This window comes from Phascolarctos cinereus, unplaced genomic scaffold (genome assembly GCF_003287225.1).
Source record: "Phascolarctos cinereus isolate Bilbo 61053 unplaced genomic scaffold, phaCin_HiC Scaffold_4;HRSCAF=312, whole genome shotgun sequence".
Taxonomy (NCBI): domain Eukaryota; kingdom Metazoa; phylum Chordata; class Mammalia; order Diprotodontia; family Phascolarctidae; genus Phascolarctos; species Phascolarctos cinereus.
The window spans coordinates 22,012,222-22,040,207 of record NW_027555847.1 but is presented as its reverse complement, the minus strand read 5'-3'; the positions used below and the strand labels follow the sequence as shown (position 1 = coordinate 22,040,207).

The window sequence follows — 27,986 nt, the reverse complement described above, 5'->3', positions numbered from 1 at the left end:
GCCTTGCTTTGTGCCCCTCAAGTCACTGGGCTCTTCGTATCATTCCCCAGTTGTCATGGAGAAGGACGTCAGCCCTTGTTTCTCAGAATCCTCCCCCTTTGCTCAGTCCACTCCTCCACCCATCACCACCAAGAGGCCTCTTTCAGAAGAGGTCAGATGGGAATTAATCTGGCAACCCAGCTGAGACTAGAACAGGAGGGCTGAGGCCAGAGTGAAGGAGGATTGACTTCTTTGTAAGAAATCTGGAAAATGCCAAAAAATACTTCACTGAAAGAGACTGTGGACCTATTTACTCAGGATATCTTTTGGAATAAGGCAAGCTGTCTCAATGTAGTACCGAGGCTATCTGAGGAAATGGGCTGACAGTGGGTTTCCCTGGGCCCATTAATCTATGGTAATTTATTTAGCCAAGGCCCTATAGAGCACAGTAACTCACTGGCCTGACAATTAGCCACTGATGTTAGGGTTTAACAACTTCTTTTAAAGCTACAGTCAGAGTGAAAATGGAAACTCTGCAAGGTCTGTAATGAGGATGGGACGAATACAAATGAAGTCCCTTATTTTTTTTTTAAAGATGCTGTATTTCAATGAACTGTCCCAGACAAGGAACTGGCTTCTAATTCGCTTTCCCTGCTGTTCATCTTGCTCAGTGTAGAAGCAATTCAGGAAAACGAGGTTACATTTCCCACACAGAAACGGAGCATCTTTAAAATTAGAGAAATCATGATCAGCTTACTTTACCGAAAATTCACCTTCAAAATGGTGCATGCTCTACTGAAAACAGCAAAGAGAAAGAAAAAGAGAGAAAGAGGGGTTATGAGTCAGTATTCAGACGTTAGTATCATCAATCAAACACTTAGAGGCAGCAAGAGGAGACTGAGGGACATGTCGGTGACTCCCCCTGCTAAACCAGGACAGAATCCGATAAACAAAATCATTCATTGGTCTGCAAACATTCAAGTGGTCCTTTCAGTATTGGAGAAAATCATTGATAAATCAATTCATTGTCTGAGCATTCCTTTTTTGGAATGGGTAAAATCTTATTTTTGTGGGCTCAGAAGAATAAGAATTATTCCACAAAAATATCTCATCTCAAGGCTTGGGCATCTGAGGAGCTGTTTGTTTGGCTAAGTATGACTTTCTGCAGTAAATAAAACTATATCAAGAAAACCCAGAGACCTGAAAATCCAGTTTGGTTTTGTTTGTTTTTTTCTTACATTGGACTACAAGAGTCTGACATGAAAGCTTGCCTTGAAAAAATTAGGAGGGATTAAAACACAGCTCGTGACCATTTTTAAGCCAGAAGGAGGAACCCTGGGCTTTTTTATTTTGAAGTCAAGTGGCTCCACAGTCACATATAAGGAATAATACCTTCCTTAAAGCTGACTCATCTTGTCCTCAAGTGAATTAAATCCATGACTTAGCACAAAGGGGAAAATGTTTGTCCCCTGATTGTACCCCAAGAATGAAGCCAACACAACTGTGCCCACACACCTGAGACACTCTAGGAGGACAGCAGCAAGTCCTCTGGAGGGCAGAGGTTCAAATCTCAGCTCTGCTACATACGATGAGACCCTGAGTAAATCACTTTACCTCTCAGGCTCAGCTTTCTCATTTATAGGATGGATGGGTTGTATTAGATCAGGGGTTTTTCACCCGGGAGTTGGTGAACTTGTGATTTTAAAAATATTTTGATGACTGTATCCCAATGTATTTGGTTTCCTTTGTAACCCTGTGTATTTTATGCATCTAAAACCATAAGTCTGAGAGGGGTCCATTGTTTCATCCACTGCCAAAGGGGTCCAGCAAACAAAAGTTAAGAAGCCCTAGACCAGGGGATCTCGGAAGTCCCTAAGTTACCCTCTGATATCAAGGAAATAGTCTCTTCAAGTGTAAAAGGAAAACAATAATGCTGGTAAAGGCTTTGGTCCCAGGAACGCACTGACGTGTGGATGAGACCATTAAAGGGGGCCGAGGGAACACAGTGGGGAATGTGCAGGGCTAGTCCTCGGCAGACTTGGATTGTAATTCTGGGCAACTCGGGGCAAATCACTCAGATTTGGCCTCTGTGAGAGGGGACCATGTAGCAAACAGTGGGTACCAGCCAATGTCCCTCCCATTGTCCCCTGGATGCAGCCTGTGCTCGGTTCCAGTCAATCTCCTCTTTGGGATCCTCTTGAGGCAGGGACAGCTCTACACCCCTTGCCAGCAGGAAGCAGTTTCAGAAGCCAACACCTTAGCCCCTTACCCCAAAGAATTTCAGTCCCATTTGTTTGAGGGGGAAATGATGGGGATGGGATCTGAACCCCTAAAAGAAAAAGACCATGTCTTCAGGATCTGGACCCCAAAAAAGAAAAGCCCTGGACTTTCCCACTCCAAATCTCTGGCATTTGCCTAAACCTATAATCCACTCAACTGGCCTTTCACTGTGGCTGAGCCCAATCTCGCAATTCCGTTCTGTCACCTCCCCATTGCCCCACACCACTTCCCGCCCTTAATTCCATCTAGACTCCATTCTCCCTTGGCCTAGTGGTCCAGGTCCTTGTTGTTGTTGCCTCAGTCACCCCAGCTTGCTAGCCACTCCCATCCAGATCCTCCTTAGACCCCTTCTCCAGTCACCCCAGACTACTTGGCCACTCCTAGATCCCTCTCACAGTCTTTCTGTATATAAGGTCCATCTTGGCCACCATTAAGGTGCTCATTCTGAAAATCTGGCCCCGCTTGCTTTAGTGATACAGATACAAATTGAGAGTCTGGCCAATATGGTGGATTCCTAAAATCTCGCCCAACCCCGATCGATATTCTAATAAACCTTGTCTTTGGCTGGAAAAAAAAAAAGAAAGGGGACCATGATATTACTTATTCCATCAGGTTGCTGACTCAGAGCCCCAGACAAATGTGACGATTCTAAGTCATATAATGAAAGGAGCTTATAAACCTTAGGATCATTATTTGTCCTCTACTTTCCCCATCCTGGTCTTCGAGGCATCACTGACTTTCCTTTGGATTCCACTTGCAGATTTTTCTATTTTTGTCAATTCTTTGTTTTGGAACCCCAAAACCCAACCATATAAAACCATCTGGAGGAAAGGCTCAGTGCTCTCTCACTTAGCATGGTGAAGGGCCTATGTCTGTCCAGGACACAGGAGGATACCTATCCTAGAGAAGAAAAGACTGGGGAGGGGGAGGAATGACATGGAACAGGAGTCATCTTCAATGATCCGGAGGGCCGGCACATGGAGGAGGGATTGGCCTTGTTCTGCCTGGCCCCAAAAGGGCCGGGGGAAGGGACGAAGGAGAGATTTAGGCTTAATGGAACCAACCCCGGCTACGAAGAAGAGCTGCCCCCAAAGTGGAAGGGATGGCCTCAGGAGGTGGCAAGGGACCCCTGGCTGGGCTTGTTGTGGAAGATATTCCTTTGTTGTTCTTTTTTTTGTTTGTTTTGTTTTTTGCTTTTTTTGGTGAGGCAATTGGGGTTAAGTGACTTGCCCAAAGTCACACAGCTAGTGAGTGTAATGTGTCTGAGCATAGATTTGAACTCAGGTCCTCCTGACCCCAAGGCCAGTGCTCTATCCACTGCACCACCTAGCTACTCCTTGAAGATATTCCTTTGGTTAAGTGGCAGGATTCAGTCAAGTGGATGCTGACAAGCTGTGTGACCCTGAGCAAGACTTTCGCCTCTGCCTCATTTTCCTCATCTGTAAAATGGGCTAACAATAGTACCTACCTCTCAGGGTTGTTGTGGGGATTAAACGAGATATTCATAAAGCCCTCTGCAATCCTTAAAGCACTCTATAGATGCTAGTGATTATTATTATCATTCTTACTATTTCCCGGAGAGCCCTTTCCCTTCTCAAGTTCTGTGACTTAATAATGCTTTTTTAAGAATTAAGAAATCACAAACCAGCAGGTCTGCTACAATATAATGAGTGGTGCTTTAAGGCCTCTGTGCACATAAACTATGCTATTTTAAGGGATTCCTCTGGGCAATGTGCTGGGGAGATTATCTTACTAATAGAAAGTCTAAGTAGTAGGGGGGATGTTTATTGTAAGTATTAAGTAAAAGGCCATGAAAAACCATGACTGTTACTCAAGCTCTCAAAGCTCCTCCCCCACATCCAGCATCGAGGCCATCAGGCTCCTGATGTCCAGTACATTGTTTTGTTTACTTCTATAAGCCTTTCTACATTGATCACATTCACAAGGTTTCTCTCCAGTGTGGATTCCCTGATGTTTAGCAAGGTGAAAGCTTCTTCTAAAAGTCTTTCCACATCGATTACATTCATAAGGTTTCCTGCTGGTGTGAATTCTCTGATGTATAATGAAGGATGAACGTTCACTAAAAGCTTCACCACATTCTTGACACTCGTGTGGTTTCTCTCTAGTATTAATTTTTTGATGGTAAATAAGGGATGCCTGTTGACTAGGCTCTTTCCTACTATAATGACAATCGTAACATTTCTATCCTGTGTGGATTCTATGAAGAACAGAACATGTTTGTCTCCCAGTGAAGTCCCAGGAACTCATGAAGTTTTCCTTGCAAGTTTCTTTCACAGAAATGCTTAGCTTTGCAGTAGTCTCTTTCATTTCAGGTCTAATCTCTCTTTCTGGACAGCAGCTCCTCAGGCCTTCATGTCCCAGCAGCCATGGTGCTTCGCTTTCCTCACAATAAGAAATCAAATCTTCTCTGAGAACTGGCAGCCCCAGGGAGACCAGGTTTTGGGCATTTTCCAGCATGAACTCCTTGTACAACTTCTTCTGAGGATGGTCCAAGAGGCCCCACTCCTCTTGGGTGAAGTGCACAGCCACATCCTTGAATGTCACCAGCTCCTGGGCTGGGGGGTCTGCTACTCCCAGGGGCCATTCCCTCTGACTCCAGGCTCCCTCCTGGGTCAGGCCTTGGTGTTCTGCACACCAAGCTGGGGAGGGAGAAGGACCCCGGGGCAGGAGGCTGGCCTGGGCCACCACCCACCAGGCTGGTCATCTCTGAGAGCTCCTGAGTATATTACTTATATTGAGCCCACAATGGCTTCCAAGACCAGAGGCGGCAGGGAGGTGCATTCCCAGAAGGTTAATGCTGTTTTTCCCACACTGGAAACCCACCAGTGAGCAAGCATAAGGCTGCTTTTAGCTGGTACTATTAAATCACAACAGTCTTTGTGTTATTTGCCAGAAATATTTCACAAGCATAAGGTTATCTTTAACTGCACATATATGTAAAATATGCACTTGCAAAAGCTTGGCTCTTTCTTGTTGCCTCCAGGGTCTGTGCCTTGGTCCGATGTCCTAGGGAGTTTCCTACAGCCAGAAGTGAAGTGACTTGCAGAGCTGGGATCTGAACCCAGGTCTTGCTGATTCCAAGCCCGCTTTCTGGCCATCTCATCAAGCTCGTTCTCTCAAATGGTAATACAGCTGAGCCTAACGACCTGAGAAAGGAAGATACTGCTATCGGGCCCAATCGTTACAGCAACATGAGAATAACACAGTGATAATGCGAACCAAGAAATCTAGAAATAGTTTCTAATTCCTACATTAGGTGCTCTCATAGCTGCTGGGGTTACCGAGACACAGACAACCCCAGGCCCTGCCCTTAATTAAGGAGCTGACACTTTACTAAGGTATAAACACAGAAAATTAAATACAAAACACTTAAGGGGATTTCTCTGGGGAGGATGCTAGTAACTAGAAGGCTCAAGACAGGCTTTTTGGCAGCATGCATGGTGGACTTGGAGTCAGTAAGAACCTGAGTTGGAATCCCTTCTCAGACATTGGCTAGCTGTATGACCTTGGGCAAGTCATTTAACTTCTATCTGCCTCGGTCTCCTCCCCTGTAAAATGGGGATAATAACAGCACCTCCCTCACAGGATCAAATGAGGATCAAATGTGAAAATCTATGAAAAGAGCTTTGCAACCCCATGTGCTGTATAAATGCAGGCTATTATTAGGAAGGGGTGCTTGAGTTGAGATCTGAAGGAAGCCAGAAATTCTGCAAGGTAGAGAGGCAAGAAGGTGAGAGCACAGCTAATGCAAAGGCAAAGGCGCTGGAATGTCAGAGACTAGAAACAGCAAGTGTGGCCAGAACGTGGAGCGTGTGAGAGAAAACGACAGCCACACTCGGAGGGACTGGCCGGAGGGATGGGGAGGTCAAATGAACAATGTGGACTTTATGCCCGGGGCGAGAAGAAGCCAATGAAGCTTCTTGAGCAAAGAAGTGACCGGGTCAACCCTGGGCTCGAGTAAGACCAACTCTGCTGCTAGCAGAAGGAAAAATAAAGCACCTTTCCCTTTAACAGGAAATCTGCATTTCATTTTAATGAAAAAATGTGCCGTCCCTTGGTTATGACTTCATGAATTTTCATAGCCGCAAACCCCTTCTGGCTCAGTTTACTTGGGATAAAAGTAAATTCCTTCCGGGCTCGAAATCTGTCCTTGAGAACTGCTTTTGGAGCACCTCATGGATTTTGGGAAATCGTTTTAGTGTACTGTCATCTTTTAAATATTTCATTATCATTTTTTACATTCCTTTTTTAGCATAATTGTTTGATAGTTTACCAGTTTCCATGCAGTCTTAAATCCTTTATGTACGTTATAATTTTTAGTGATATTAATCTTGGGGCCTGAAAACATTTTGGTGCATATGCATATTTTTTTCTGTTACTTTTCATTTTCTCACAATTATGCGGTTTCCATTTTTTTTTGCGTAAATTCAACTTTACCTAATGATGTAACTGACAGTCCTATTTTTAAACAAACTTGCAAGTTATATTTTAGTTAATTTCTTAAGTTAATGTTTATATTATCAATTTAATATAAATATCCTCCCTAAAATCTGCCTCCAATGCCACACCATTAGACACACTGACACACAAAAGACGTCTCAGGAACTGGAGAAGAGAGGGCTTCAAAGGGGCAGCAGTGGACAAGGGCCCAATTTGTTCTGTTCAGTCCTAGAGGGAAGAGCTAGGAGCATGGGTCAGGGTTCAAGAGAAGCAGATAGAAGCCTGATGTAAGAAAAAGCTTGCTGACATAACAATGAAAGCGCCAATGAAAGCACTCCGGGGCCCACGAACTCCCTTCAGGATCAGAGGGGATTACAGATGTTGTTTAGAACTGGATGGGAGTCCAGCAGCCATTAGGTCCAGTCAATCCCTCCATTTTATGAAGGAGGACACAGAGACACAGGTGGCCAACACAGGACACAGAGACAAAGGCCTGAGAGCACACAGGTGGCCAACAGCAGGGCTAGAACAGGCAGCTGATGGGCCTCCTCTTATCAGAGGTCTTCAAACAAAAATGAGATAGCCCCTGGGGGCCTCTTGACTAAGATTCTTGGATCCAGCAGCTGTGGGTAGGGTCAGGCTGAGCTGTACAGGAATGAGAGTCTAGCAGGTGGGAGATGGAAAACAATCCTGAATCACAGGGATCAGAAGAACAGTGGGGCAGAAACTGCTAGTCTTGGGGCTGGGGGACAAGGCAGGAGATCTACAGTGAAGGCAAGCCTTTTACGCCTCCCCAGGACCTCCCTCTGCATCCTTCCTCAGACCTTGGTGAGCCCCTCCCTTCCTGCCTCGTCCAGTAGAATGCCCCGAGATCAGTCCCACCATCGCTCTTCTGGCTGCTTCCCTCCACTCATAAACATGCCCATGTCTCCCTCATCCTCAAAAGCCCCTCCCTTGTTGCTTCCATCCCTGATGATTGTGCCCCACCTCTTTTGAGGCTAAACTCCTTGAGGTCACCTACAACAGAAGCTCCCAAATCCTCTCCTCTCACTCTCTACAATCAATCCTGCTTCTGACCTCATCATTCCGCCCAAACCCCGTTCTCCAAAGTTACCGAGGATCTCTTAGGTGGCAAATGCAATGGCCTTTTCTCAATCCCATCCTTCCTCTCTGCAGCCTCTGATGCCACTGATCACTCTCTCCCACTGTCTGAGCACTCCTCCATCTCCTTTCCTGGATCTTCATCCATTTCACCCCTACTGATTGTGGGGATCCCCAAAGGCCCTCTTCTCCTCTTCCTAAACCATTTCACTTGGTAAGCTCATCAGCTCCTACAGACTCAATTAGCATCTGTACTGCTGAAAAGGGCAGCGAGGTGGCACAGGCCTGCAGGCGGGAAGATTCATCTTCCTGAGTTCAAGTCTGGCCTCGAAACACTTCCCAGCTGTGTGACCCCTAAGCAAGTCACTTCACCCTGATTGCTTCAGTTCCTCACCTGGAAAATGAACTGGAGAAGGAACTGGCAAACCACTCCAAGTATCTTTGCCCAGAAAACCCCAAGTGGGGTCACGAAGAGTCGCACATGACTGAAAATGACTGAACAGCAACCAGGACGGCTGATGATTCTCAAACCCGCTTATCCAGTGCTAGCCTCTCTGCTGATCTCCGGTCCTGCATCTCTGACTGTCTATTAGGCCTCTCAACCCAGATGTTCAAAACTGAATGCATTATCTTTCCCCCCAAGTCCTTCTCCTTTCCAAACTCCCAGTCCCTCAGGCTCACAACTTTGGAGTCATCCTGGACCCTCCCACACTCAATCGGGTGTCAAGGCCTATTGATTTCACCTTTGCAACATCTCCCCCATACATCCACTTCTTCTCCCCTCTGACACCGCCCCTGGTGCAGACCTTCATCTGCCTGCTTCCATTCAGCTGCCAAAGGGATTTTCCTAAAGCGGGTCCAAGTGTGTCACCCCCTACTGTAAAATCTCCGAGGATCACCTCTACTTGGCATTCAAAGCCCTTCATAACTAGGACTCTTGGGCAGGCCAGGGAAGCCTCTAGACCCTCTGTAGAATAGATTTTAAATGCATAAAACAAAAACCCACAGGATCATGAAGGAAACTAATGATACTGAACTATAGCTCTGCAAATATTTAAAAAGCAAAATCACAGACCCCAGATTAAGAAGCTCTGCCAGTGTCTTACTTGAGAGGAAATGGAAGTTTTGGGGTTTTTTTTTTTCATGGAGTGCCCACATGCTAGTTCTGTGCTGCATAAATGCGTCTCCCCAATCTTGAACCCAGCAGGGACTCAAGAAATATCTCTTGACTGGCTGATGAAAAGCACACCTGGTGTCCATGAAGACACTTTATTTAGAGATGCATCACTGCCCTCTGCCATCCCCTCAGCCTATTGCTCTTTCTCTCCCTGTTCCCCTTCACAGCAAAGCTTCTAGGAAAAGCTCCCTGCCTCCCCTGCCTCAATTCTCCCCCACTCGTAGGGCCAGCACGGTGCATGACACAAACAGACACCTGATGAATGGTTGGTGACTGACCGCTGGGTGGGGGAGGGAGAGAACCAAAAGGACCCATCACGTGAATCACTCCTCCTGGCTTTGGAGGACCAAAGGACCCAAGCTGGGAGCTGGAACTGGGGGGCTGAAGAGCTCTGTTGTTGAGAACAGAATGCCAGCTGCCCACTGGCCTGGTGGTACCGGCAAAGGCTGGGTACTGTGGGAAGGCCATTCTGGATGACTTCCCAAAGGAGGGAGCATTTGAGAGGAATCAGGCCGTTGGTAGAGAGTGATCGCTCAAGGCATAGAGAAGAGCAGGAGCAGAGGGATGAAGGCAGGGGAACAGAGGCGTGGTGAGAGGGCCTGGGCACGAGAAGGAAAGGTGGGCAGCAGGTCCCCCAAGGTCACCCTTCTCTCAGCCTACTCTCCCCTCTCTTTAAGAGGAGAAAGCTGGTCTCAGTGGCTTCCAGGGGCCCTTCTGGCTCTCCATCTCTGCTGCTATCACCAGAGTGCAGGGTATCTGCTGAGAAGCAGAACAGATAAGGCCGAGGAGATAGAGAACTGGAGAGGGCCTCAAGCACAGGGGGAGGCTTGAGGGTTGAGGATGGGAACCCACCTGGGAGGAGGAGGAGGGGCAGCTGGACTGAATAACCCAGCAGTCAGTGAGATCCCTCAACACACTGAGGTGGGACTGTTACATTCGGTGGAGTGGGGGAGGGGGGACAAGAGCCCCCTGCCCCAGTCCGGCCAAGTCAATGAAATTCTAGAAAGTAAGGAGCAGGAACAGAGACAAGCAGGTATTTTAGTTCTTAAAGTGAAGGGTAAAAAAAGTGTTTACACTTTATGACCCCTTTACAGAGGCGGCAAAAGCTCTCCACTTCAACTTGATGGAACGAGAGGGCCTCCAGCACTAGCAGTGGGAGCCCAGCCTCTCTGGGGGCCCTGGGGTGCAGGACAGCTCTGCTGGCTCTGGGCCGAGAAACCAGGCTTCAAGAGGGAAGGGTTCTCATTCAGACAGGGTGGGGGACAATGGGAGAAATGAGCTAAGAGACATTATAAGATAATTATCTATTTTCTCACATGAGAATTCTCTGACATTTCCACCACACTCCAGGAACCTCACCATTAGGACGACCTCAGCATCCTACGAAATCCCATCAGCCTTGGGGCTCTACCCTCTGCCTCTCTGCCTCGAGGATGGGGACAGGAACTCCAGAACCTCCTTTAGGAAGAAAGCTCAGCTCACCATCTTTGCATCTACCTTCCAGGGTGCTCTCGCCCCAGTGGACTGTAAGCTCCTTGAGGGCAGGGACTGTCACTGTTTTTTTGTATCTGTATCTCTAGCTAGCACGGTGCCTGGCACAGAATAGGCGCTTTATGAATGTTCATTAACTGACTTGACTGCTCAGCTGGTTCTGTTCATAAGAACATCAGAAGACGCTGGCTGGCAAACTCAGCAGGGCAAAACCAAGCACGGAATTTTGCTTATTCCTTCAGAAATTAGAAGCTGAAGAGCTGACATAATGAAACCCTCGATTAGAGGAAGCCTGCTGTATCTAGGCCACACTGGCTGAAAACTGAAAAACCACCACATCACTTCGGAGTCACTGTTATTATAAATCGGGGCCAGAAGCAGAACATTTATTCCAAATGGAAAACTTCCCAGACTAAGTGATAGCAATGAGCACTTGACCGGCTGTGAGTGGCATAAATGCTTAAATCGTTGGTAATAACTTTACATGTAGGAATAAAAAATGGTGGAACGTATCTGGAGGTGGCAGCTGGAAGATCAAGTCCTTGGGTAACAATGATGAGACAGAGGTCATGTGTAGACATAGGGTATCTCAAAATCTATAAACGGAATTCATCACTGAGGCAATGAGTTGAAGACCACCGAACATCCCAGGAACATTCGTGGAATGCATCTCCACTATCCACAGGTGAGAAACGTCAGTCAGGCTCATATTGCATATCGAAATATAACATGGAAGACCAAACTTGAACCATATTTATATTCAAATACTGAGGAGTCAAGCCATCTGCTCCCCAAATCACAGTCCTCTCTTGCTCAGATACTTCCTTCTCCTCAGGGAATAACCCACAATCTTCAGCTGAGCTGCGTCCCGTCGGTTGAGAACGGATAGTTACACTTACATTTTTGACAACTCACTCACCTGCTGTCGAGGGCGGGGTTGGAGACGATGGGGATGTCAGTGGAGAACTTGCCCCAGATCCTGCTAAGACAAAAGAAAGAGTCTCACATCAACTAAAGAAGGATATGGAAAATTCAGCATTAGCCAAGAACATGGATGAGGATTATCTACTCTCTCTGTTCAGAAAATTCAGAGGAAACTGCTCATCGCCGGACTCCACTTCCCCCTGCGTAGCGTTGCTCCTTCGGGTCTGGCCCGGTTTAAAATCCATTTCCCTGATCAAACCGATTCTGCCATTATTCCTGGAGGTGTGTGTCAGTCCGCTTCCCTGGAGCCCCACTCACCAGCCCTATAATTTCCTTCATCATCCCAAGGGCTCCTCCTTGGTCACCACCCCTCGGTTTGGGTTGTTTCCCTTATTAGAATGTAAGCTCCTTAAGGGCAGGGACTTGCTCTTGCTTTTGTATTTGTATGCTCCACACTTAGTATGGTGGTTAGCACATAGGAAGAGCTTAATAAATGATTTTCTTTCATTCACTTAGTCAGTTGGTTATTCATCCATCTGTCCATTCAACCAATTTTGGGCAAGTTTCAGTAACCTGTCCAATGAAGGGTGCTATTTCTTCCCGTGGCAATGGTCACTCCTGAGGCAATACCAATAAATGGGAAGAGCAATTATGGCACCTCATCAGAATGCAACTGTGTTAAAAAAAAAAAAGTTCTTCCTCAGAGCCCAAGTGGGTGCACTTGCAATTCAAGCAGGATTTCCATTTTGTTTTGTACAAACAGATGCTTTTTTCTGGCACTTGATGTTACGGTAAATCCCCAATTACTCAGGGGATGACTGTCCAGCTTGGAGATCACCCAGGCCCTCGCCTATTTCTCCTGAGTGCCTATCTTTTGGCTCTCCACCTTTCCATGATTTCACTGCTCTTTTTTTTTTCAGCCAAAGACAAGGTTTACTAGAACATCCGTCATATTGGGCAGACTCTTAAGGAGTCTGAATGTTAGTGGGCTATTGGCTAGATTATAAGAACCTGAGCAGTGGCTGGATTATAAGAATCCCAGCAGGGGGTAGGTTATAAGAATCTAAGCATCTTAATGGAGATGAGATGGACCTTGTATACAGAAAGACTATGGGAGGGATCTAGGAGTGGCCAAGTACTCTATGAGGCAATAGAACTCCAGGGTGGCCAAGGGAGAATGGAATCTAGATAGGATTAAGGGTGGAAAGTGGTCTGGGGACATAGGGAGGTCTAGGCTAGGTTAAGGGTAACAGATTGGGCATAGCCACAGTGAAAGGCCATTTGATGGGATCATAGCCTCAGGGATTTGGCCATGTGGGAAAGTCCAGGGTTGTTCCTTTCTGGGGTCCAGATCTCAACCCCATCATTTCCTTCTCAAACAAATGGGAATTTCACTACCCTTTCAAGACATGCAATGATTCTCCTTGTTCACACTGATAAGATTCCCATTTTCTGTACTTAATATGTTCTCCCTATATCCTTACACTTGACTATAGACCCTCTTGGCAAAGCTCTATTTTCTGATGACCAACTCTTCAGATCGGCTCAGAAGCTGTAGAACATATTCTGGGTGACTATTCAAATCTATTTTGTGCCTTCCTTTGTCATTCCCATACACCTCCATCTTGAGAAATGAGAGAGCCAGAGAGGCCTTGGCTGGCTAGGGAGCTCCCTTCCTCCACTGGGTGCAAGGCCATCGTAGGCAAGACCCAGGCTGCTGGGCTCTCTGAACAAGTTACCTGAATTATTGGAGTTGCTGGATTTGGCCGTCTGATCTTCACTGCTTTCAAATGCAGAGTGCTTTGATTTCTTTTAAAAAAAAGGCAGAAAAAGGAAGGAATGAGCAAAAAGGCTGAAGTAGTGGGCAGATTAAAACAGACAAGCTCCTATGTGGCCTTCCTCACATATCTGAGAAGACTAAAATCCAGCAGGCTTCTGGACTTGGGCGTCTTGGCACCCAAAGGCCCAACATTTAAGAATATCTTGGAAGATTAAGCTGCATCAGTTGATATGCTTTTTAAAACCAGAAGCAAAGAAAATAGATGATAGAGGAAAATGCTATTTCAAAGGAAAATTCTAGTATTTTTTGCCTGGATTGAGGCATCTGGTCCTTATGGAGTTAGAGATCATCTAATTCAAGGTTCCTAACATGGGGCCAGTGAATGTGATTTGTTTGTTTTTAACATAGTTATTTGTGCCTGTTTTGACAACACACATGATAACGTGTGTATATTTCAATATAATTGGCTTTCTTTGTAATCTTGTGGATTTTCTGTACTTAAAACAGACTCTGAGGTGGGGTCCGCAGGCTTTGCCAATGGGTCTCTCTCTCTCTCTCTCTCTCTCTCTCTCTCTCTCTCACACACACACACACACACACACACACACACACACACACAGAGGTTAAGAACCTGTGATCCAATCCAACCCCTTCTTTTTAGGGAGTAGTCAATGGACTCAGAAGAGGTGACTTCTCTAATGTCTTAAGGAGCAGGGGCAGGATTTGAACCTGGGTCCTCTGCCTCCAAATCCACACTCTTCCTTTCTATCCCACTGTCCCATTGAGCTTTGTTGCTCTATGGGAAGGTAAGGATAAGATCCTCACAGGGTGAGAAGGATCTGCTATTGTATCAAATGTGATTCATTAAAGTAACACACACACACACACACACACACACACAACCTAAAGGGTGAAAGTGAGAGGAATGGACCTAGGAGGGAGACAGCTCATTCTCCTGCAAACCAGGCCTTTGGAGGTTGCCTGAGCAGCGGGGGCCAGAAGCTTTGATGCAGACTTGCCGAGAAAGCTGCCATCACCCAAGGAGACCCTTTCCTTGTCCGCACTGTCCAGCCCGGGAGGCCACACCACCCACACCCTTCTCACCTTCCGGGCTAAGATCTTTCGTTTCCTCCTCTCTTCCTCGGAGCCGTGGTGGGACTTGGCCCTTGTCAATCTGCGATGCTGGTGAATCTTTAGAAAACAACAACCCCAGGCATCAGGCCTCTCCCACACAGAAGGGATTCATCTGCCAGGCTTCGGTTCTGCCCCATAGATGGATGCCCCTTCCCAATGAGAGATACCCTGTGACCTGGCAGGCATCTCAGGCTGGGAACCTTTATTAAGCTCCGGCTGTGAGCCAGGCACTGTTCTGGGGACCAGGGGTAGGAGGCTAGGACAAGGTCTGAGGTTTCCCTGGTATTGGGAACCCTTGGAGAAGGAAACATCATCTACAGATGTACGCCGGCTTCCTCTCTGAAGCTTACAGAGTTAAGAGAGTCGTGGAGAACAGGGAGTCAAATCCAGACAGAAACAAGGGCCATTGCATGTGCTTAAGGCTCCCTGCAGGCTGCACATGGCCTTAGAAAACCACTCTTTATGGATTTCTTTCTTTATGAATACATTAACACACTAAAATCAAAGAAGACCTATACTTCAGACACCGCTCAGGAGTGCTGTGGGCCCTGTCTGACTTCTCTGGCCTAGCACGAGAGGGTCAGGTTGGGACCTGAACCCAGGGCTTCCTGGGACTGAGGCCAGATCTCCATTCACTACCCTGGGTTTGCTGCCTCTCAGGGGTGAGGATTCAGACAAAAATGAAAATAGCCCCTGCCTCAAACTCTCATTTTACCAAGAGGAAGGGACAGGTGCCAAGGAAAGTCTAGAATGTAAACAAAGTGAGTGTGTGTGTGTGTGTGTGTGTGTGTGTGTATGTGTGTGCGTGTGTGTGTGTGTGTGTGTGGGAAGCACTAACCCTAACCCTGAGGGGGTCAGGAAAGTGTGCTGGCTGGGCTGGAATGCAGTGCATGTGGAGAAATGGGTGAGGTCAGCCTGGGACAGGCTGAGGCCACACTGGGAAGGGCTTTAAACAACAAAAGGTTTTTCCCTTGAGGTCACCTGGGTAAAATGGATAAACCGGGCAATCTCAGGCCACTTCTTGTGCTCCCACCTGGCCCCCCGAAGCCTCACCATCCAGCTCTCCTTGGTGGGCAGATACACCCCGTTAGGCACGGGAGTGTGCCCTGCTCTTCTGCTTCCTCTCCCCCTTTGGCAGCTTTAGCAGCTGAAATGGCTACAATTTTCATGCCAATGCAGACAACTCCCAAATTTCTCTGGCTTAGCTTCAACTTCTCCCCAGGGCTCTCCCTCTATATTGTTAACTACCTGCTGGACAATTATAGCAGGGGCTCTTAACCTAGCGGGGTGGGATGGACCCCCAAGGGAGTCAGAGAAATTAGATGGGAAAAATATGTCTACAGCTGTATTTCAACATAATTGGTTTCCGCCAAAATCCTACATATTTTGTTTTATGCTGTTTTATTTGCTTGCTTTTATGTCCCCAGATCATAGTGAGGTAACTAGATTAGAGGAAGCACTTTAATAAATGTTCCACTCATTCCACTCAACCCTAATTCATCCATCTATCCATCCATCCATCCCCCCACCCATCTTGAAGGCATGCATTCTAGCCTTGAGTAGTACAGACACATAGCTGACCATCCAGTCTAACCATCCCCATTGGCTACATCTTTCCTAAAAGGGGGAAGAAAGAGGGTTAGGGGCACAATGGAAAACTTGAACAACCATGAGAACTTACCAGTTTTTGCTCTTCAATTAGCCTCTTCTCTGTGCTTTCTTTGGCAATTTTCAATGCCTCTTTTAACTTCGTGGGGATCTGCATAGAAAAGGAGAGAGAGGAGGCCTTTACCAACAATGAGGGGAAACAAGAACTGAGTCCATCTTTCCTTCTAGGAGTGTTTGCTGGCTAGGAACAAACAGCCACCTGAACCGTGTAAGGAAGAAGCTGCCAACACGAGATCCAGGCCAGCCGGCCCTGGCACTGACAGTGCGCTCAGCTGCCCAGCCTTTTCATAGAGAGCAGGTAAAGCGAAATGATTCATAGGAGCAGAGCTGTCGTGCTGGAAGGGATGTGAGAGGCTGTCTGGTCTGGCCTCCTCATCTTACAGCGGAAGAAACCTGTCCAAAGTCACCCCTGAGTACGTGGCCCAGGGAGGAACTGAACTCGGGTCCTGGGCCTACGTCCAAGGCTCTTTCCGCTGAGCCATGATCAATAAATCATGTTCTTCTTCATTTCCAAAGAATGCCCCTCACAGCGGTATGTCTGACCAGGGCTCCTACAAGCCCTGCTCAGTGTCTCAGCCACGATCCTTCTTGGAGAGCAAGCAAAGCAAAGTACACGTCAAGGGAACTCAGAATCAGAGAAAGACTCCAAGAATCAGACTCTGATCCTGGTTAAGTGGACTCGATGTACATAGCCTAGAAAATGGGCACATAGAGACTTTGGTCAGGAACAGTGAGGCTCACTTGATGATCTCTGCAGCCATGAGTGCAAGGGCTGGGGGGAGGAGGGGGAGAGAACCCAGGCTGAAAGCAAGCAGACAGACACACCCCTAAGAAATGACAGGGTGTCTGATGGTTCCCAGGGTATGCACTTCCCAGGCAGAGAATTAACGTATCTCCCGAGTTGATCTGCTGGAGAAAATCCTTTTCCTCTGCACTTTGCAATGTGAAGACTCCCCTAACTTAGAGAGCTCTCTGAAAGATGCCCCAGAGCCCCTCCAGCCACATTCAGGACCCCCATATTCTCTTTTTCGGCCCCAGACAGGTGCCAAGCCCACAAGAAGCCCCTGGGGACCAAATCACATGAGGCCCACTTTACCTTAAACTGCGGCTTCTCTGAACTGGTTAAGAAAACATCACTGAATAGCCTGCAGGAACAAAGCAAGATTAAAACCAGTTATTCATTCACGACCAAGGAGACAGGACATTCACAGGAACCTCTCAGATCCTTCCTCCTTCGGTGTGCGCCTGTGATTTAGTTGGTATTGGGAACTCCCCCAGAGCAAAGTCCCTCCAATGCCTCCTGTGCCACTCAGAGTCTGGGGCAGGGGGAGGGTCAGCTGCTTGGCCTGGGTGCCCAGCCAGTACGTCATGTGGCTCCAGGTCTGCCTGACTCTATCCGTCACGCCTTGCAGCCTCCCTTTCTCTGCATGGCGAAAATCATTTTAACATTTGTGACCTGAGAACATCAAAGCACTGTAAAGGCCACACAGCATATGGCCCCAGGAAATCTTCCTTCCCATGACCTCAGCACCACCTTCTAAAGCACAGTTACTCTGGGGTCCCCCTGCCGATTTCCTGGTCTCTTTTTTGCATTCATTTACATGTGTACATGTTGTTCTCCCCACCAGAATGTAAGCCTCTTGGGGGCAGGGGAAGCACTTATTAATGCTGCCAACCCCAGAGGAAGGCATTTCAGAGGTTCTTGGACACTTTCCTGGATCTGTGACCTCCTCTGGGGAGAACTCAGCCCCATTTCCTGATCCCCCAGGATTCTCATCCTTCCATGAATTCTCCTCCCAGGACCTGCCCATGAGGCCGAGGCCCTCCCCTGGCCTGATACAATCAGGTCTTTGGATGACTGTCCCCCAGGGAGTAGGCCGCGCTGCACACTCATGAAGCGTCCGGGCAGCCTTACTGACTGACCAGGGGAATCTTCAGAGTGTGCGAAGGGAACTGCCCTGGCTGGGATCTAGCCAACAAATCACACCTTCTCCTAAGAGAAAAGCAGATCCAAGCATGATGCCCTCCTCACAGGATGGCTGCCCGTGCGGGGCATGGAGAAGAGAAATAACAGGAGGAATTCTGCAATGTCCAGAGGTCAGGTCATCGAGAAGGCAGCACTGCCCCCAGAAATGCGTGTGTTTGTGTGTGTGCACGCACGTGGCATGAGCACCTGAGTATTTCATCTGCCCAATTTTCCCTGCAGCTGAGGGTATAATCTATGGCTGCCCTGGGACCCAATGCTACTCTAGGCAAACAGGGCTTGATTAAGCATAGGTGATAGCTCTTCACTGACTCTTAAAACAAGCTATACCTGAAGTAGGTCAGAACTATGTGAAAGAAAAAAAGAGACTGGATTTAGTCTTTAAAATTGGCCATCAGAGAGAAAAACCACTGGGTCTGAGGTGAGGACATGTGAGGAAACAACAGTCTCCACACAGGTCACTTCCGTTCTTACTGCCAGTGTGTGTTCTGAGAGTCTGAAAACCGTGGGTTGGTGCCCAGAATTTTCCTATAGAAACGATGTCATCAACGGCGGTTATGCTCCTGGGACAGCCCACAGAAATCTATTTCACCCACAAGTGCCTTTCTCTTCCACACATGCACTAATGATAACACCTTCTGTGGGGATGACCGAGGTGGGCTTGGATTGTGGGAACCCCCATGACACGGGGATTGCAGACCATCAAACTCTCCATCAACAATAATTTATTAAGAGCCCACTGTGTGCCCATCAGCCAGGACACATTTATGAAGCACCTACCACGTGCCAGGCACCGTGCTAAGTGCTGGAGACATAAAGAAAGGCAAAAACCGTCCCTGCTCTCAAGGAGCTCCCAGTCCAATGGAGAAGACAGCACATGAACAAACAGATACATACAGCAGACAGAAGGTGACCCTTTGGGGTGGGGACTCTAGCAGACAGACAGACCGGGAAGGGTCTCCTGTAGAAACACACACACCAGGACAGCAGCAGAGAGGTCAGGGGCTACCCCTGAATCAGCCGGGATGGGGGCCAAGAGGGTAAAGGAAAGTCTTCCATTGGTCAGAGGGCCAGGGGAGAGAGAGAGTCTGGGTTGGGGGAAGGGTCAACATTCCTGGTCCTGGTAACTTATCAGGCCTCTAAGGCCATTCGTGACCAGGTATTTAGATTGGAGATCAAGGGATATGAGAAGAGGTCAGGGCTCTTGGGAAACAAGACGTGTGACCCTCATCCTTCTCCAGGAGATCACACTGAAAGCTCTTAGTAAGTCAGAAAGCATGGCAGAACCAGGGCTGCGCACACACACACACACACATACACACACGTGTGCAGGGCTGGCTTAGGTCAGAGCAGAGTCAACAAGCATCTTGGCATAACACAGGAAGCATTTCATTCAGTGAGAAACAAGACCTGTGAGGAATTCGGATAAGCGCGGGGGGCAGATACAAACAGAGGCAAAGCACAGTGAGCAGAACCAGGAAAACAGTCTACAAGTGGCCACCACCACTGGTCAGAACCAACTAGAAATCAGAATGACCAGGGGGGTGGCTCTCAGAGCCCTCCCCTCTGGCAGAGGCCCTGTTACCTCTAATCTCAGACTGGATGTGCTCATTAGTTATACTGGCCTGGTTTTCTTTCTTTTTTAATTCTTTGTTATACAGGAGGGGCAGAGGGAGAAGACATCCTGGGAGGTAACAGTGATGTGAAGAGAAAAGATATTAATAAAGGAAGGGAGGAAGGACAGGAAGAGTCCAAGAGGCTACAAGTGGGTGGTCATGAGAATTCACTCATGCTGACACCTCCCCAAAGGAAGAAGGTGGCAGCCACGGCCCAGCCTTTTCTCACACCTGTCAGGATGTCCTGACCAGAGGGCCTACAGACCAGAGGGACCCCCCACCCCCAACCCCACCCCTCAGGCACCCTCTGGACTTACGGCATCTGTAAGAGGCGGGAGACGGTAGGCATGCCATTCTTACAGGCTTCCTGAGACAGCAGGGCTTCTAGCACAGCCACTGGAAATCAAGAGACACGTTGAGTTACACAGAACGCGCTGGCAAACCCGCTGCTATCTGACAAGTCTCTGCTGGCTGATCAATACTGTGTCAAAACGCTTCACACACACACAGATGGTGCAGGCTGGGGACAGTAACTTTGGCAGTCCTCAGCATCATCGCTGGGTGATGTAAAACACAGTGCTGGAGAGCGCATGATGAGACGAGGCAACGTTTAATGTCAGAAATAAGTTTCAAAAGTGTGCGAGGGGAGAGGAATTCAAGGCACCATTCATAAAAAAAAAACCCATTTGTTCTTTTAAAAGCAGAAGTAAATCTGATCCCCTTCTGAACTTCAAAAGCGTTTGAGAAGCCCTGCTGCCTCCACACAAGATGCGTAAGGGTGAATGAAGATTATTGCTCTCCAAATGGAACCTTCCCTTCCAGATAACGTCCTGCCCAACAAGGCCAAAGGGCAAACCACTGGTCAGCTCAGAACCCAACGGTCTTTGCAAGCCTTAGCTACTGGAAATTATAGTAACGACATTTACAGATCACTTTAAGGAACTTCTTGTTTGACCCTGACAACAGCTTTGGGGGGTGGGCTCTCCAGGCGTGACTATCTACCCCCATTCCCAGAAGGCACTCCTCCATCATTCTACCCCTTAGAATCCTTGGGGGCCTTCTCAAAGGTCAGCTCAAACTGCACCTTCTCTGATACCCCTGGCTGCTCTTGCCTCCCCCTCCCAACCATTTTATTTCAGCTTTGCAGAGACAGAGATGGAGAGAGAGAGGAAGAGAGAGAGAGATGGAGAGAGAGAGAGCGAGGAAGACAGACAGAAAAATGACAGAAAGACAGAGACAGAAAGACAAGGTCTAATAGAGAGGCAGGCACAGACAGCAAGATAGATGATAGGTAGAAAGGAAGATGGATGGATAGATATGTCTCCTCTTGTTCATCAAGGGCAGGGTCTGCTTCACTTCCATCTATACAACCCCAGTGCCTAGCACAGCGGAACACACCACAGTTGGTTGAGTACCCCCATTTTGCAGATGAGGAAACTGAGGACCTGAGAAGGGAGTGATTGGTCCAATATCACTTGGCTACTAAGCAGCAGAGCTGGCACCAGAGGCCAGGTACTCTGTCTCTCCTCTGCTCCGCTGCCTGTCTGGATGGTGCCAGGAGATCCTCGGGCCTACATCCATATTCTGCCATCACCCACGGCCAGGCACGACCCTGGCATTACAGTAGCTTTCTTCCAAAACTCTGGCCTATTTCAGATCACGGCACAAGCATTTTAGTGGGGGAGCAAAGAGTCTGGCTTTTCCTTTAGCCATTTCAGGGGATATCTCAATTCAGGGCAGCTAACAGGTTGTAAATGGTCAAGGTGTCTCAGGTGTGAGCCAAGATGACCCCAAGCGGTCTCTTTGTTTGGACTGTGAAAAGGAAGTGTGTGGCATCCCAAGCACGAGAGAAGCAGGAAGGACAAGCCCAAGAGCATACTGACCCACAGCCTCGGATGGGGCAGGAGGGAACGCATCCACTGGCACTGAGTCTGGTGGCCGACCGTAGGTCATTTCATAAAGTAAGTGTCCGAAGCAGTGGACGTCCACACTCTCCAACGTCTGCAGGGAAACAAGACAGAGCGCCCCCGTTCACTCCCGGACAGACACGAGGCTCAGTCTCCAAACTGCCCTGGGCCTCCACGCTCAGGTTTCACCACCCAGTCTGTATGATGAATGAGTCACCCCAACAGCGTGACATCCCAGCAGGCAGGTGACAAACGCCAAGGAAGCATGGAGTCAGATCAAAGGGCTCTCTCTGCACTGTCTGTGTTTGTCAGGGCGTGGCTGTCACCCACCGCCTCCCCAGCAGCCCTGGCCTGCCATCTTAACCAGCCCAGAAACCTCTCCCAGGTTCCCAAAGGGAGAAGGAAGGCCCTCGAAGCCAGCTAGTGTCGGCCCTGTCCCGGACCTTTGGGACCCTCGTCTGACACCCGAGGAAAGTGAAGCACCCAGAGGAAAGCCCAGGGCTCCTGACTGAGTCCAGTCAGGGTTCTTCCTATCACACCACACTGCCTGAGATCTCGGGGTAAGCCTGCCCCCGCCAAACCATTCCACGTGCCCTCAATACGTCCAAGGCTCTCACCCAATCCTGTGTCCTGCCCTCAAGAACGAGAATACATATTTCTACTTTGAAAAGACTCTTCCCTTTTCACTGCCATCAGCAACTTACATTAATTTTCCTAAATTGTGAGAAATAGGATCGATAGAAGGAAGGCAGCCCCAACAAGGAATTCTCAAGATCCAGCAACTGGCACATTTCTCCCTCCAGCATCACATTGGAAGAATGAAGATGGCCATAAGGAAATCCCTTTTCATGGAGGAACTTTAATGCCTAAATAACCAAGACAAAGAGGGGGACTGCAGATCATGTCACTCGGATAGAGCAGCTGTGTTTAGCCAAGGTGTTATCGACGTTGTTCAAATTATTTTACATGCATTTGTAATTTGTCCCTCCACTGCCCCTCCCCAAGGGAATCCCCTCCCTGCACACACACACACACACACACACACACACACACACACACACACACACACAAAACCCTCAAATGTTTTACATTTTAAAAAAAATCTTCTAGGCCAGAGAATCCCAGTGTTGGAGGGGAGCTCAGAGACTCAAATTGTAATGGAGCCCACATAAAGATCTCTGTAGGCCACATGTTGACTTAGAAAAACCGCAGAGGAACCTAACGCCGTTCTATTTTATTTTTAGCTATCTTGTGGAATGCTTCCCAATCACCTCTTAGTCTGGTTCGGTGTACTGGGGCTACCACCATTGGGCATCTCTGGTCTAAGCCTATATGACAGAGAATGCCTCCGGCAGCATCCCCACAAAGTGGCGATCCAGTCTGCTGAGAGGGAACCTTGCCTTCCAAGGCAGCTCAGACCATCTTGGAACAGCTCTAGCTATAAGCAGATTGTTCCGGTCAAAACCTGGCTCTATGCTCCTGACTCCTTTGCCCCATTCTGATTACAGAGGCCAACCTCTCATCTCTCTGAACTGCAACGATTCTCCAGATAGTTGAAGATGACTCTTAGATATTCCCTGAGCCTTTTCATTCTGTCCTTCCACTGACCCTAGGAAGGTATGGCCTTAGGGACCCTCACCATCCTGGACACCTTCTGTTTGTCAGATGTTAATAAGGGTTTATTTAAAGTCAATTTAAATATTGTTGTTGTTGTTGTTACAAGGGAAGGCTTGTTGAGGAAGAGGAAAAATAATCACAGCGGAAATAACTGTCATGTAAAATAAGAAGCATCAACAAAGCGAAAAAAGGTTTTAAAAGTCGACACATTTTAACACAAAAATCCACCAGGCACCTGGGAAGACGACACCAGCACCATCTTTGTCAATTCCCTTGAAGAGAAAGACGATGGATTCTTCTGCGAAATAAGGGGCTAAGTGCTCTAATGGACAAAGAACAGGGATGAAGAGGTGTCTTTATGGGATCAGCAGAGTCAAGTGACAAGCTAAAAATCTCAATATTCTCCAACAGAACCTAAAACAGGGGAGGGGGAGGATGGTCTTCTGACCCGCTTGCACATATGAAGATCCACATTCCAATATCAAAACAGCCCGTATTGAGATCCATACTCATGAAAAACTCAATGCCTTCTCATCTTCTGTCTACATGGAAAAGTTCACACAAGGGAGTAAGCCTGGTGTTCAAGCCTGGCCAGGCCCTGGTGGCCCCTGAGATGAACCGTGGGCCCTCAGTTGGCAGAAGGAGGCAATTGAATATTTTTTGCAACTTCTTTACCCTAATGTACGAGAGCCTTAAGATTATGGGAAATGAAGAATCTTGGTTCAGGGATAAAAAGTTCCTTAGGGAAAAGTCAGAAATGATGGACATAAACTGATACACACGTACACCTTCCAGAAAGTCAGGTACTATATAATCCAACACTTACAAATTATCCATATGTAAGCAACTTAATAAAAAATTAAATTAATTGCTGTCTTGGTCTCAAACACCTGCTCTTATGGAGTATGTACTCGCATATATAATACACATACACGATGCACACATACATCTACCCACACACAGGGTGTCTCAAAACATTTTAGTGCATAGTTTTCTGTTATTAAAAGCTTAAAACTGCATGAAAGAGGGACAGCTAGGCGGCACAGTGGATAGAGCACTGGGCCCTAGGGTCAGGAGGGCTGAATTCAAATTTGGCCTCAGACATGTACTAGCTGTGTGGCCCCGGGCAAGTCACTTAACCCCAATTGCCTCCAAAAACCAACCAAACAAAAAAACTGCGTGAAGGTTTTTGCGACACCCTGTACATAGGTTTACACACATAATATACAGTTGGGTTCCTATTGGGAAACAGCCCTAAAATACAGTAATAAGTGAAAAGCCATAAAAACTTAGACCGTGAAAGGTGGAAGGACAAACATGGTGACCTGTTTACAATCATGACTTAGACACTGAGTCATAATTTAAAATACTATGACCTATGCAAACAATGATAAGAATATTGTGACCCACATGTGACCGCTACATGCTCCAAACACAAACCTATGTTTGGACACAACATTGGCTTAACTCTCAAGCTCATTTACTAAGCAGAAAACCAAAAAATCAGTAGTGATGTACTCTGGCTCCTTCTGCCTTGGTCTGTTTTCTATAATTACCACAGGGATTTGGGGGTTCTTTAGTGGGGATCCACAGAACTGTCTGACTGCCGCCCAGACTAAAGATCACCCCTGTTTATAAGTATTCATGATGATTGATCAAACTGCTGCCTCTAATCGGTCTAGAGCTCCTTGGCCTCTTCCTTTGGTATCAAAAGAACACCCCACAGTCCTGGGGGAGGTAGAGGCCCCCTAGGTGGGGGAATTCCAGACCTTACATATACACTTGCAGAGGACACATACATAAATGCGTATGTATGTAGATATTTGTGTGTGTGTGTGTGCGCATAAAATTATCATTTCTATCACATATAATAATTCATCATCGCCATTCACAACCTCTGTCTATAGATTTATGAGCGGCAGTGCTTTGAAAATCTAAACTCAGAAGAGATGGGCCTTTGGGATCATTTTAGTTCCACCCCCTCATTTTACAGATAAAGAAATTCAGGCCCATGGACATTCAATGACTTGCCCAAAGTCTAATGGTTATGAAGTAGCAGAGATGGAATTTGGACCCTGGACCTTCTGACTTCCCTCCCAGGGTTCTTCCCATAACAGCTTAAACTAACCCATTCTGCCCCTACCTGGACCCTTCTGCCTAGAATGGGGTAAGCTCTCAAGATAGCAAAGGGGGCGGAGGCCGGAGGAAAGAATATGTCAACTCCACTATATTTTAAGCAAAAATTAAACACTCCTTACCTCTAATATCTGTCGTCCAAATGTTTTTATCTGCTGGAGTTCAAGACCCTGAATCTTCTTAGGGTTGCAGTATTTCTTCAGGAACGGGTCTTTTGGCTTCGCCTTTGAAAAAGACCAAATAAAAGATAGCACCTTACGCCCACTGAACCAGGGTCCGGTTCAACGTCAGAAGGCCTGCTGGAAAACAGGCGCGATAGGAACTGCAAGCTCCTCAGAGAGCAAAGAGAGCTACAGAATGTCACAAAGATCCTAAGAAACGCTGACCCAGCAGTACGGCAGCAACTCTATCCTCAAAGGTCATGAAAAGGAAACGTGCATTCACGGATCCGAAAACATTCATTTATTTGCAATATTTGTCCAAGCTGGAAGCTACCTGTATGTCCAGTGGTTGGAGGATGGCTGAATAAGTCTGGTCTATTCAATGCATTTAATAGGCCAATGGTATGAATGGCAAATAGGAAGACAACAAGGCTCTCTGGGAATACAAGAGATAAAAAACAGACCCACTCACACACACACTGGCCAGCAGATACTCCGTGTTTGAAAGTGGGTGCTAGACAGACTTGTTTTGGTTTTTTTTGGGGGGGGGATTATTCATTTTTTAGGTTTCATTTTGCTGAAATGTGGTACATTGGATTCATTTCTCTCCTCCTCACTAATTCAGATAAACCCAGCTCCAGTAAGGGGGCTGGGCTGGACAGTTACCCCTAAGTTTGGTTCCACCACCGGTTAACTGGGGTCTATGTCGTTTGTTTGTTTGAAGCATCAGGAATCCAGAGCTGAGACAAGTCTGGAGAGCAAAGGAAAGAGTAGTGCTTGGTTGTCTGGCTTTAGAATCAGAACCACCTGATGCACTTAGGAGAACGAGGCCGACCGGGCCGGGCCTTAGCCCCCACACACGTCTGGCTGCAGGCTTGGGCTGGCGCCTTGCTACCCAAAGCCCACACATGTCATGTCACAGGTGACAACCTGGCATGTCATGAAACATACTGACGATTCTCCTGTGTATGCTGGGGGTGGGAGGGGGAGCAGAGGAGAGCAGGGGGCCAAAGGGGGAGGGAAGTATTCTGGAAACAATGGTAGTTTTTCTATGGTGAAATCAAAAAGTTCTGGGCCTTCCACCACCCCACTGCCAGCTCAAAGGCCCTGCCTCTAAGGTGAAGGTCAGGTGGACAAATCAGATGCTGGACAACTTGTAACAGCACTAACGACTCACCTTTGGGGACGGCTTTAAAGTTTACTAAATGCTCTCCCCACATTATCTCACTGGAGCCTCATGAGAACCTTGTAGAGCAGAAGGGATCATGCCCATTTTGCCGATGAGAAGACTGAGCCTCAGAGAAGCTGCCCCCCAGTAATACAACCACAGTACCACAGGCAGGATTTGCATCTAGGACTCTGCCTCATTTCTTTCCAACCTCCCCCCGGGCTCATCCAGGTACCTTGTAGATGAGGTCCTTTAGCGTTCCTTTTTCATTAAAGGTCCTAATGACCAAGGCGGAGGATTCGCTGGCCGTGGCAAAGGTGACTCGGTAGATGTACGGGTGCTGCCAAAACAAAGAACACCTATTAGCTGTGTGCAGATGGCTGCCAGGCCATCTCAACAGTCGGCGTTTGCCCTCTCCGATCTCCATCAAGGCGGTTTCACAAGAAACTTCTCCACTCTTTATAACCAAATCATCCAGAGTTCACTCACTGAGCACGTCCTGTGTGCCATGCTCCCTGGCCTCTGGAGCTTCCATAACCCTCCCACCCCCCCAACCATACCACCCTGAGCCTACATCCTCTCTCCAACAGCTTGTTTGTGCAGAGAAAAGAAAGTGAAGCATTTATTAAGCACCTACGCTCTGCCAGGCTGGGGAGAATATCCCTTAAACATTCAGCAGAGCCCAGCTGTCTGGTGGCAAAGTCACTCTGGGGAGCGCCTTTCACCTCGGGATAAGGAGAGACCAAGCCACCCTGGGAAGGGCGATGGATGACGGAGGCGCGGCTGTGCCAGGGAACCTGCTTCCCCAGAACCCGTTCAGGAGCCACGTCTCCCTCTGCTCCTCTGTGGTCCCTCCCCCAACATGCACAGCTCAGAGGAAGCAGAGGAGGGCCCACTCCCTCCCTGCTCCCACTGGGTTTGTCCCCCCCAGTGCAGGCCGGGCCGCACATGAGGCTCAGGTGCCCCATGGAGCAGGCTCTCCAGTAGGCTTCATGCCCTTTCTCTTGGAGGTAGCACAATGCATGACTCACATCGTGCCTACAGTGCCAGTGAAGCTAGGGGTGATGGGTCAGGGGGAGAGAGTGCTAAGTAAGCAGGTCCCCAGAGAATGAGCTACAAAGAGTCCTTGGGGAACCCGGAACCCCAATTCAGTTAGAAGGAAATACTGGCTCCAGGCAGATGCTACAACACCACCCTCTCTAAGAACACAATGAGAATTCAGAGCTATGGGGCAGGACCAGCTCTGGGGAGTGATGAGGGGGCAGGGAAGGGAGGTATTGCTCAGGATATCATTCTAAGATTTGTATAAGGACGCAAAGACAGAGGGACCCTGCGTCTCCCCTCCCCTCCTCTCCCGGTATGAGAGACTCACTTCATCTTTAAAATGGCCTCCATTTTGTAG

At 47.9% G+C, this 27,986-nt stretch overlaps 1 protein-coding gene across 15 annotated transcripts in view; it reads right to left on the bottom strand.

Moving 5' to 3' along the window:
• PXK (PX domain containing serine/threonine kinase like) overlaps positions 1–27,986 on the bottom strand; it is a 100,802-nt gene that overhangs the window by 6,152 nt on the left and 66,664 nt on the right. For 3 of the 15 annotated variants that reach the window (XM_020968941.2, XM_020968943.2, XM_020968954.2), the window contains 10 exons: positions 26,820–26,924; positions 25,378–25,479; positions 22,207–22,368; positions 21,479–21,596; positions 19,913–19,991; positions 17,092–17,140; positions 16,009–16,086; positions 14,298–14,384; positions 13,153–13,222; positions 11,409–11,471 (listed from right to left, as the gene is read on the bottom strand). In XM_020968941.2, the coding sequence (XP_020824600.1) occupies positions 11,409–11,471; positions 13,153–13,222; positions 14,298–14,384; positions 16,009–16,086; positions 17,092–17,140; positions 19,913–19,991; positions 21,479–21,596; positions 22,207–22,368; positions 25,378–25,479; positions 26,820–26,924 (913 nt within the window). Of the gene's footprint in view, positions 1–736; positions 775–4,881; positions 5,427–11,408; positions 11,472–13,152; positions 13,223–14,297; positions 14,385–16,008; positions 16,087–17,091; positions 17,141–19,912; positions 19,992–21,478; positions 21,597–22,206; positions 22,369–25,377; positions 25,480–26,819; positions 26,925–27,986 lie in introns of those variants that run through there. The other 12 variants (XM_078152110.1, XM_020968945.2, XM_078152112.1 and 9 more) reach the window with 9 other exon arrangements.